Below are 12,399 nucleotides of genomic sequence, written 5' to 3'. Positions count from 1 at the left end.
TAAATTCCACTTCAAAGCAGCAAAAAACACAGTGACCTCCTTAAACCTTTGACATGACAAAGCACCAGGTTTCAGCGTTGTACATCCCATTCATCAGACCTCTGCAAATGACTCAGGATAATCTCTTTATTCTCTCCACTTAGGTAATTTAACTGTTGTGTTTACTCAGTTTCCTCTGTGCCACCAGGTAGCAACTTCTTGTCCCAGATCTGGGGCTGTAGCACAGACCTTCAGGACAAAGGAATGACATGCTACCATCATTCCACCACTGTTAACCAGGATAGCATCATTTCCACTCCATTTTGGCCTTCACCTGAGGAACCTCTAGGAATACTGGCCATCCAGAAGTCTCCTAAGGACACAGAGGTGCCCAATCGTGCACTGAACCCTCCCCTTGCATTGCCTCCCACCACCCAGTTGGTACAACTGCTTTGCTCATATGCCAGCAGAGTGGGAATCCCTTTCAATGTGATCTACTGCTGGTCTCCCTCTTTCATCTCCATTGTAGGCCAGAAAGCATCTCTTCCCCCGTGGCTTGGAATATATTTCTTTTGCTCCTGTTGAGCAAAAGAAAAAGACCCAATTTCCAGAGGATGTGCTCAGCCAACAAGAAACACTGGCCTGCAGGAGTTCCAATTGCTGAAAAACCAGCTGAAATGAACATCTGATAGAGAGTTTCAAAAGCTTCAAAAATACCATGCAAAACATGACCAGACTTGGCAACACTTGAGATCTTTGTTGTCTTGGGTTTTACTGGAACCCATGGAGCAACACCTGATAATGAACAAAGCTGACAAAATTAATTGGTGAATCTGTGCAACTCACCTTTCTGCACTGAAAGCTAGGGGTTCAGGTGTTGTCTCAGCCATTCGGAATAAGTCTGGAGGGCCATCACTTAGCTTCTCCTACATGAGAATTATGGAACCACTCCTGAATTTACCATCACCATTTGCCACCCTCTGCTGAGCAAAACCAAAGACCCAAACTGGAGATCTTGGGGCTGAAAAGAACTGAGAAGCGTGAGGAGAGCTGGAGGCTGGGAGCCTGAAGAATACATAGCTCAGAGCCAGGAGATCAACCCTTCCTACTTACTGCATTTATTCAAAAAGCAATATATTCAGAATGGCTCTAGATGCCAATACTTATGAGTTCTTATGATTTCTTGTGCATCACAGGCACATATGTGTTGAAACTTCATTACTGTGCTGCAGAAGTAGCATTTTGAAATAACTGTGGGCAAATTTCACTAGTCTGCCTCTGCAGTGCCAGGGCACAGCTGATCATCCTCATCATGCCAGGCAAAGCTCATTGCTCCCACCTGAACATGCCTGTGACACTTTTATAGTCTCTTCTGTGCTCACACAGATGTACATGATAGTTTTTGCTTAGCTCCTATTATTCAAATCCTAATGGAAAAGAAGCTGGAGAAGGATGTTTACGCAGCAGGTGACAGGACAAGGCCACTGAAATCACACTGGTGAGAGGACAGGTGAAGAACTAACCTCTAGTTTGACAAAGTACACACTCTTAAATGCTTGGGTTAGTTTAAGACTCATAGGAATCATGGAAATGAGGAGGCCACAAATACTCTGCTTTCAGTGAGTTTCAGAGGTTGTTTTCCTTTTTTTTTTTTTGCTATGCTTATAATTCCCCTTTGCTGCTAAGGGTGGAAAGCAAGCACAGCCTTCAATTTTAACATCCCATTACCTGCATTTCTGTGCTGGCTCAAGTTTACATGGAGCAAATCTGCCAGCTGGACCAAGGCCAGAGGGAAGAAAAAGAGTTTCAAGTGCAAAGAAGCAATTTATCAGGAACAAATCTTAACAACCAAAAGACACACTTCTGCTGGTGGATTCTATTCATGTGTGTAATAAAACCCCCCGACACAAGGTAACCTAACAAAATACTCTTTAGTGGCTATCTGATGTATCTCAGGGTAGATAATCTTCAACTGCTAGTCTATGTTTCACATTTTCTGGATAAACTTGGTGCCTGTGAGGACAAGGAATGCTGACACTGAATAGCCAAGGACTGCCTAGAGAACATCATCTTTCACTTGGCTCCAAAAGTATTTGAGCCTGACCCACAGCCTCTGGCTTCTCCAAGACTCCACACACTGGGCCAGCAAATCTCACGTATGCTCCAAATATAGCCCCCTCCCCCAGCGGAGGCTGCAATACAGGCTTTGCCCAGCCCTGAGCGCTGCTCGCAAACCCACCCCTTCCTATCACCCTACACATCCTCTCTGGACCTCCAAAAGCAAAAAGGTGACAAACAAGACTTTTATGGGGGTTTTGTGGGTGGTTTCTGAGGAGAGAGGAGGAGAATAGGTGAGAAGCTGCTCTGGGTGGCTCACCATCCCTGTGGGACAGGCTGCAGTCACACGCACAAGTCACATGCACTCCGACAATGCAATAAGGTACGCAACAACACAAGTTTGCAGAGCACAGCCTTGCTGTCAGCTCAACCCCTCTAGAAACAAACAAACAAATGAAAAAGGCGAGAAATGCAAACCAAAATACACAAATCTCGTAGTTAAAATATCAAATGGTACCGCTCGCATGCAGGAGTTTCAAAGCCCTCCGCAGAGTCTCCGGACTGCTGAGGCCTGGGACACACCAAGCCAACAAGCCCAGCTTGGATGCAGTGTCCTTCTACAAAACCAGCATGTAAGCTCCAATTTTGTCCAAAGAACATACAGGGCAAATGCCAAAACTCATTAAAGTTGCCACTGTCCTTTCGCTTACCTGGACAACTGGGTATTGGTAATCCATACAATACACACCATACATAGCCAAAGATCCTCCAGCTAAAGGCCAAACGGACACAGGACTGAAAGCTTCAAATCCGAGTCTCCGTCTTTCAGCCTTGTGGGAAGGACTCTGGCAGCCCTGCGCAGTGCTTGGCTCGGGCCTCTGGGGCCACTCAGGTTGACACTAGCTCAGCTGAAAATAAAAAGGAGCTGCCTGGCTCAACACAGCTCAGCCCCTCTCTTCTGGGATCCAGCGAGGCAGCGCTCAACCATAGGCGGCACAGGCTCCTAAAATTAGAAATCCCCTACTGAAAATGGCCCTGCAAGCCTTGACTGAGGAGTGCCCTGCGATTCCCAGGCAGCAAACACAGCAACTGCCAGGAAGAGGGGGACACAGGATCTTCGCAGCCACCGCCGCCAAGGCTGGGAGGAAGCAAACAGCACTTGGGATCTGAAAAGAGCATATGTTCTGGGCTCTAGGTGCGTCACAGGGAACACTCCCAATCCAGGACAGGGAAAAACATATGGGACTGTTCCTCCCCCACTCCCATACCCTTCTTGCTGTCCTCGGCAGGGACAGGTGCTGGGATTAGCATAGTAAAACCCTTTGGTGTCAGGCAGGGAGGGAGAGGGGAGAAGCCACATTGATATCTCAAACTGAAGGGATCTCTTTCACAAGGGAGCATGTGCCTGTATCATTTAACGTTTCTCCTTCTCTCCCCACTTGAGGCAAGCAGGGACAGCTGCCGGAACTGGGGCTGGCGGGGGGAGTTGGGCCCTGGAATGGCCCCCACCACCCCAGCCTTGTGCCAATGGGTTGCCCCCTCAGCTGTTCCAGTCAAACTGGGGGCGGCAGGGGGAGGATTAACTCTGCCATGGGGGACGATGAGCAGTGGGGAGAAGGGGGCAAGGCTGGGCCGGGCCAGTTGTTGTGCCCGTTTTAGGAAGCCCGTCCTCCTCATTCCCAGGGAGGAATCTGCTCCCTGACGGACGGGGACAGATGGGGAGCTGCCTGGCCAGCAGGCTCACCCCACCAGCCCCACATGCCGGCTACCAGACACCCGAGAGCCCGCTGATGATTCTTTAAAGATACACCATGACCACGGGGTGCCAAGTGGGCCTGACCTCCCATAGCAAACTACACAAGGTTGCACCCATCACTGCACAAAATCGCTGGCCCAAACCCGGGGTCCTAAAGAGTTAACAGCCCAAACCCACAAAAGATTCCCACCTTCCTCCAACAGACAGCAGGAATAAAACCCCTCCCTCTGAGGTTTCAACAATAAGCTGTTACAGGGATCAAACCCAAGAAGGGCTAGCCAAATTTCCCCTCCACACACCATCTTAAATGCATAAAGTCAGGGGGTTTTTTGCATTTCTAATCTTTACCTTTTCTGTAGTCCTGCTGTGCACCACTAAACAGCTACCTCAGCCTACCTCTGGGGCAGCTTCCTTTCCATCATACTGTTAATTTCCCCCCCCTCAGAAAGAGTTAAACTTAAGATTTATTTTTCTTCAAGAGGTTAAATATGTGGATCATTATCTAGCACAATTGGCATGTGTGGATCTTTGTAATTTAGGTAAGGGATGTCTAATCCACAGCCCTCTGACCCACTCAGCCCAGCAGGACAACTCTTGGCTTGTCCTCTGCTCCCACTGTCCTTTCTTTCTCAGACGCCTCAGAAAAGGACAGCTATGAGCTGGGTGAGTGGTTACAGCAGCTGTCGCCCACTCTCATCATCTTTCTTAGGGCAACAGGGCCACTTCTTCCTTACAAAAGGAGCATGACCGATTTGGGGAGTACAAAGCATGACATTTTCTACATCTAAAAAAAAAATTAATAAAAGTTTCTATAGCCATTGTTTCTGTGTGAAGATTTGCACAGAGAAAGAAATTAATTGCCCATAAATGGGAAAGCAGCTATGCTTCTAGATCTCTTCACTGGGAAAAAAGGATGAGGCTCCCACAACGAACTTCCATCTCATTCTGCTTTTGGCCAATTTGTTTTGCCCCAGACACAAACCAGCCTCCTGAAGCTCACATTATGCCTCTTTCTCCTCACCTTCAGAGGGCTGTTTGGCTACCTCTGAGCACTCCCCCCACATGCCCTGCTTTGGGGCACAGATAGCATCTGGTTTCCTCTGAACAACCAATACTTCTTTATTTCCTTCTCCTTTCTGTAACTACATGCTCAAAAGGTGCCTACCCTTCATTCTTTTGCATAGCTCATTACTATGCACTCAAGCAATTTAGTATCTCCAATAAAATCTTTTTATGAAAAGGCATTAATTTATACAAACCCAAAACCTTTTCCAGTAGCCTGTTTTTGCTACTTCATATTACTGCCCCAGGTTTTAAAACTAAATCCCTAACTAAGTTAAAAACCTTACATTTATTTCACAATCCAATTCTTGTCATTTCCAACCAGGCCTCGGGGGAATAAAATGTTTCCAAATCCTAGTGCATATATCTTCCTATCTATAAATAACCATCAAATGGGCAAAACAAAACAAGGAGGGAGAGCATCACCTAAGCTCCTCTGCTGTTTTAACTACAGATCCAGACAGAACTGCCATGCTTTAAAGTTTTTGATGTAGACTTAAATACTCTGCCTAACCAGCATTAAGATACTCAGGTGACATTTTGGTAACAAAGTATCCTGTGTCCCACAGACAATTAAATTACAAAAACTAGTTTTAAACTCGTATGTGCCAAGATGGATAGAACAGGACTTTACTGGCCAGCGGTAAACTACTGAATTTTCTGCAAGGCTGGCCACAAGGACTGGTTTACTACTGCACACTGACTTGCAACAAATATTAGTCAAATATAAGATGGCACTGCACTCCATAATTCTATTTTGAGATAATGGTCCAACTACATTACCATACAACCTGCTATGCTCATGCATTTCCAGTAACACAAGTTAGGTAACTTAGAAAATCATAGCCTTGTTCCTGCAGATGCTTACACGTATGAATAATTTTAAAATTACAGAAATATGAAGACTGAAAAAGATCTCCTGACACACAGAATCAGATCAATTGCTATCACACAACATCCTCTCAAGTTTCATAAAATGTATCACACTGTATCTTAGAACTGGGTTTTGCAGCTATACTACCCCAGCAAAAAGGCTGCTCTAGAACATCTGAGATCATCTGTGTTCTTCTCCAGCTTAATGCTATTCCTGAGCAATTTCTGTTTATTCTTTGTTCTTGTGCCAGTACTGTCCTCTAGCTTAGCTGTATTTTCTCCTTCCCTTACAATTAACCTTCCTCATGTACCCCCTCTCTAACTATCCAAACAAGCAGCTGTTCCAGTCTTCTGTCACATGATAGGCTTGCTATTCCCCGACCTCCAGAAGCACTTTCTTGCACCTGATCTAGCCCGCACTCCTCTTTCTTTTTTAAAGACATCACCCAGATCAACATTATCTCTGTTTCACAATTTCAGCACTAAATGGCATTTTCTCTGGTCTCATTAGTACTTTCCTCTGTAGCACCACATCAGATGGTGCAGAACCTGTCTACAGGAAGAGATGTCATCCCATTAAGAAAAATGCACATTACCAAGTTAAGAAAATTGGCTATCTTAAAAACAGATAGGCTGATAAGGCACAACCTGATTTTGATGGATTTGTGTTGTCTTTTATTGCATTTTTCATTTGTGTCCAAGCCTTTAATTAATATTTTTGTGTCAACATGCAGCGGAGTTTGGGCCAACAGGTCTGTATTTACTCAGATCATCCCCCACCAGCAGCAGGTCTATTACGCTTCCTGGTCTCCATACGTACAACAGCACTGCTATTTGATAGTTTAAAACTTGTATCAGAACTGCAACTGCATTAACCAGTTATTTCACTTCTGGGAATGGGCATCCCGCTTCACCGGGCAACCCTGCTCCCCAGCCCAGCCTACATGCACTAACTAAGGTCTTTGAATGACCAGCATGGTTGTTTCTATGATAGGTTCATGCCCATTACCCATCTTGCCCTTGCTCCCATGACCAACTCTACTTACAAACACAAAGATTTGTTCCATTCTGTGACCACAAGAGCATCCTCATTAACTACCCTATCCTCAACACAAAGTGGCCCCACATCTTCCCTTCTCTCGAGTTGTATTTTGAGAAACTGTCACCCATTTCCTTAGCAACATTTACAAGGTTTAATTCAGCCTGATTTTTGGCAGTTCTCATTTTATCCCTACTGACTTTAAAGCCACAGTAATCTCTGCTGATAAATTCTCTTTTGTAAATTTTTTTTTCACCTAATAGCATTTATAAGGTTACGCTTAAGTTTCTTCTTAGAAGATTTTCTCCCTTTACATATACCATCAATAATTTGTATCCAAAGTGCCTCTAAAAACAAACAAAAAAACCCTCCAACCAAACAATAATAACCCCACCAAACCCAAACTGCACAATTCCAATTCTACATTCAAGGCTGTTTTCAATCCACCTCACTGACTTCATTAAACATATTGCTTCATGTATTAAAGCTTGTATCATGATCACCCCATTCCAAAGGTGGGGAGGTGGAGGCTTCAAAACAGCTTGTTTTCCTGTAATAGTCATAGCCCTGATAATTCACTCACTGTGTCAACAACAGGTGATGATGTTACGGTGACAAAAATCTTTTGACCTGATGATTATTAGCAGCATTTGTTCTCCAAGCTATATCTGAGAAATTAAAGTTTCTCAGACTAATATTTATCTCTCTAATGGTACTGGGAATAATATAATTTCCAAGCCTCAAGTTTGTATCCGAGTCCAATCCTATGAGGGATTACAGCAGACTCACAGTACTCCCCCAGGACCTCTTTTACCATTCTTCCCCACAGCAATTTGACCAGAAACAGATCCTGCATTATCAGTATTAACTCTGCTTTCTTCTTTACAGTCTACTGCATACAATGCAGCCTATCACCTTTTACATCTATCCTATCTGAACCGCGCATAATCTTGAATGCATGTTAAAGCCATGATTACTATTCTTGCAGATTGATATTATCCCTATAATATCCAGTTTCATGTTCTGCACCAGTAGCTCTGATTCCTCTATTTGTTATTTCTAATGCCAGGAGCCTGAAAAAAACCCCAATCCTGATATGTTTGTGCATTTATTGATCACACAGCTCCCAGCTACCTCAACTAAGAGTATCACCCATCTAGTTACTGCTGAATTCTATTATTCTTTTCATAACATTGGATTTTATTTTTTCTATCTCCTACCTACCCATTGCTTTTTCTAGAGATACTGTTTTACATGCTACTGTAGCAGCATTTACTTAATTTTCCTTTTTCCATGTACTAAGCAAGGCATGGAGATTACACAAGTTCTTCCAAACGTTCCCAAAACCCAGTATTTTGCTTCACATACACTGCTCTCTTTGATGTCTGCAGACTGAGGAACATTTTTGGAAAATGCAAGACCACAGCCCTGGGCTTTGCTTTGCCTGCTTTGTTCAGACTGCTTATAACAAGTATGCTAAGTCACAATTACAAGTACAACTATAAGAACATAATATAACCATAATCTCCCGATGCTTGAAGTGCAGCCATGGTAGTTCCCGACATTTGACAAATACTTTTTTTTTTTTAATTGATAAAAACTGGTACTGTGGGGACAGAGCAACACAGAATGGAGTCTGAGCTATTTCCATTCTACATAGTCATTACACCACATTGATCTTTACTAAGGAACTACACCAACAGTTTCATTTTACAAACTAAATTTATAAATCTTTTGTAAAATTCTCTGTTCTCCAGACAAATTAATCCAAGCCTTATCTAGTTACTCCCACTAAAGAGCTCTTACCTCCGCTGATTCTAACTCTTCATTGCTAGAAGCCTGGCTGATGCTCTTCCTCTCACTCACCAAAAATGGCATCTTTAACAATTAGCCAATCACTACATCTGCTAAACTGGGTCATCAGGGATCTGATGAGCAGCTTACAATATGTCTCTGCTTTTTAAAGACTGATGTAAACGTAGGAAACATGCCAGCAAGGATGCATTTTCTGGCTGGGTATGTACTGATTTCCATAGCAGCTAAATAGATCAAGCAGCTCAGCCAGTTCATACCAGTGTTAGACAAACAGCACTCGATACCAAGATTACATCTATAGAGCTGCAAGAGATTCTCTCATTTTGCACCAAGGCAAGTCCCATGTCCTGAGCACAAAGGTGGCTTTCGCTCACTCCAGGTAAGAATTTATACTGGAAAGTCATCATTCCTCTCTAGGGCTACATTTTCTGGGCTTTATTGTTTGAATGGTTTGAATAGGTATAATGTTTTTAAAAAAACTGGATGATTTTTTTTTTCTTCCTAGATCTAATATCACCAACAACTAGAAAAATTACTTATGGTCCAGTTGTTATTCTTATCCTGGAATCATTAGGGATTCAAGTGGGGAGGCCATAAATGTAGGCAGAGCATACAAAGGAAAGCTCAATATTCCCAAATGGCAAGTAGAAGCAAAGATGACAATACACAGGTAACTGCAGAAACTGATTTTTTCTCACGTTTCAGAAACCTGTCAGTTTTACATAGTTGTCCTGATCTCAAGAGCAAGAAGATCTGGTGGTGGATTAGTTATGCAGGTGAGTAACTCAGCACCAAGCCGGTGCGTTCTCTGCAAGTGAAACACGTTAAGCAGGCAAATGCTGCAGATCAGGAATGAGATGCATTAAGTAGAAATGAAACCAGCAGTTCTGGGCGATGTGGAGTAGCAGTAAACCAGAGTGTGTTGGATTAGCATAATAAGGACATCAGGGGAAAGAATTTAAATGCATTGATAAAGCCATAGGAGCCACTACTTTCCTGAACCCTCTCTGATTAGTTAGTTAGTGCTACTGATGCCTCGTGTTCATTAGGATTAATAGGCCTAAAACACATTAGCACAAATGAAATTAACAAGAATATACTTTGAATCCAAGGAAACTAAAAGCCCCCTGGCAAACGGCCCAAGAAGCCTAAAGTTAGAGAAGGGAGCAAATACCAGGTTATCTGTAGCAGAGAAGATACCCCCATCATACTCGCTGTTTCTGCCAAGAAAATACCACAGGCAGACAATGGAACTTCAGTCATTATACATCCAGTTTTAATGGATAACATTCACAATTTAAAAAAAAAAAATTGAGATAAAAATACCACAGATAATATTTAATAAAATCAAAGTTCTAAAATAGCTCCTGGTCATGTCTTTTCCCCTCAAAGTGCTGGAGATCTCCCCTTAGAATCTTTTGCTGCAACACATTCCCCTCTTGCAAGGCAATTTACCTATGAGGGATACAGTTTGTTTGCATCTGCCTCTACCACTCTAAACACTCTCTAACTAAGTTCTGTAGTCCTGAAACCCATCTAAAGTGGCTTAATAGCTAGGCACCATGTATGCTCTAAACTATGGACATAAGATACCTGCATTCTGTTACCGCCCTTAGCTCTTCACTGCATCATCTACAGGTAGCTGTTAAATATTAATGGTTTGTCTAGACTGGAAAACTAGCGTAGTTTAAAAATACACAGCATAAGAGAACAGGTCTGAATTAAAAAAAAATTACTTCTTTACTACTGCTTATTTTCAAAGCCTCAACAAACTCTGCTTTAGGGAAGGACATGGATAAAGGAGGCAGAACAAGAATATGATGTTGGTCTGCTAAAGCAGCATATTGTAAGACCTTTGTTTGCTGGACAACTGGCTTTTGTTTTGTTCTGTTGAGCTTTCTTACAGCCATCCAGTAGAACAGCAATATTAGCAAACTCAAGAAACCTATATACCAAACAGGATATGATATGACAAGCCTGGATTGTCCTCAACCAGAAACCAAGCTCTCCGAATACGCAACCTACAAAGTCATGGCTGTCAAGAGACAAAGACTCTTGATCCTGAAGTTAGGTTTCTGTAGGCAGAGTCTTTCTTAAGTTGGAAGTACAGATCCTGCCCACACAATTTCAGCTGCTGGACAAGGACCCAGAGTCAATTCAGGCAAAACTCAGATTGCCCAAACTCTATCTCTGAAATTATTACAAAAAAAAATGTAAGGCAGTGATGAACACTCATCTGAAGTTTGAAAAATCCTCTGTCAAAAGACTGCACTCCCAAAACTGAGGTTTTATGCATGACGCTAACGAGCTGGCTCCCAGGAAGGCAGCTTTAACAGAACAATAACTCACAAGAATGTATTCATGATTAAGTTGCAAAATAAACCTGCCAGCAGTCTGGATATACCAGCAGCAGGCAGAAGACACGACTTTAGCTTTCCTTTCTACCCCAACCCAATGCTTTACATGTATTACAAAACAGGTTTTAATTACACTATCTTGAGACAACTCCAGAACATCTGAGTACAACATGCGACAAGTCCAAAAGGAGCTTCTAAATTCAGACAGGCTCCATCGCCTTAGTTATCTTCAGAGGCACAATATAAAAGGGGGAAAAGAAAGTATACACAGCTTTTCCAGAAAAAAATTATCTGTATGTTGGGCCTGGGCCTCCTTTCAAGGAGAACTCTAAATGCTTGGCATTGCTTCAGGAAGCAAATAAGTGTAGTTTTGGGCTAAGCCATTTGACAATGAAGGTCATCGTATCACAGCTTTCTTTTGGGACCACTTATTTATGCACTGATCTTGGTAATGCTACATCTCCATCAAAATGCTTTTTGCCTGTTACATGAGAAACAAAAAGGTGCCCAGATACAGAATTTCAACATCAAAGAAGAGAAGTTTTCTCTTCGTAGTTTAGACATTACATGAGAGCCACACTGCCTTTCTATATTCCTTTGGGAGCAGTGGACAAAGAGGAAACAAAAGAACAGACTGGAGACAGTTTTCCTTCACTTCAGAGGCTGCTCCAGAACCTCAGTCAGAGAAAAGCTTTGCCCATTCTATCTCTCATAGTCCCACTTGGTTTTTCACTTAACGAGTAGCAGCAGTTCAATTAGCTGATCCTTAAGGGGACAATGGGGAGATCCGAAAAAGAAAGACTTGACTCTTCTAGAAATAGAGCAGCTTAAGCCTGAGCGTTTCTTCAGATCTACACTAAGCCTACAAAAATTAAGGTTAATTCCTTAATTAACGAACCACCTTCCTAAGAATAAATACTATTAAAAGTCACCAGATGGTAGTATCAGAGATACTCTCACCAAGTATTTTTAATTGAATGAATCACAAACTAGGGCTGGTCTGCACTGGCGAATTCCCCCATAACGCAAGCACAGTTCTGCCATTACCTCAGTCCTAGCAGTGAGTGGCCGCATGGGGCCGTTGGTAATGCCACTTGCATTCCCAGTCTATCCCAGCAAATGCTCATGGGATAAACCACTTTCACCAAGGATTTGAGCTAACACGTTTTACCCCGCCCTTGCCTGGGGTGAAGGGAGCACATGATCAACTATCACAGAGCATTTCAGTATGTGGCCCTGTCTTACTCATCCAGCTGAGTGCTTGCTTCCTAACGGAGACGGGTTTGCTATGGATTTTCCTCCCCACCTCACCTCCCAGCTTATCAAATTGCTTCCACGTGACAGACTAAAATAGAATAAAGTGCTTGTTCCAAGTTAAAGGATGTCCACACAATAAATTATGCTAGTATCAGCTTAAATTTATCCCTACCATAGAGCGGAATGGCTTCCCAGCCTCACAA

At 43.0% G+C, this 12,399-nt stretch overlaps 1 protein-coding gene across 6 annotated transcripts in view; it reads right to left on the bottom strand.

Moving 5' to 3' along the window:
* RBFOX2 (RNA binding fox-1 homolog 2) overlaps positions 1-12,399 on the bottom strand; it is a 109,353-nt gene that overhangs the window by 83,309 nt on the left and 13,645 nt on the right. For 2 of the 6 annotated variants that reach the window (XR_003533706.1, XM_027680351.1), the window contains exon 1: positions 2,748-3,183. The exons of 1 other annotated variant lie outside the window; for it this stretch is intronic. Coding sequence is in view for 3 of the 5 variants with exons in the window: in XM_027680351.1 (XP_027536152.1) it covers positions 2,748-2,792 (45 nt within the window). In the remaining 2 variants the exon portion in view is untranslated. Of the gene's footprint in view, positions 1-2,747; positions 3,281-12,399 lie in introns of those variants that run through there. 3 more of the 6 variants (XR_003533704.1, XM_027680354.1, XM_027680352.1) reach the window with 3 other exon arrangements.

Source organism: Neopelma chrysocephalum, unplaced genomic scaffold (assembly GCF_003984885.1).
Source record: "Neopelma chrysocephalum unplaced genomic scaffold, ASM398488v2 Primary Assembly neopelma1_59, whole genome shotgun sequence".
Classification (NCBI taxonomy): domain Eukaryota; kingdom Metazoa; phylum Chordata; class Aves; order Passeriformes; family Pipridae; genus Neopelma; species Neopelma chrysocephalum.
This window is presented reverse-complemented; position numbering and strand designations above follow the sequence as displayed.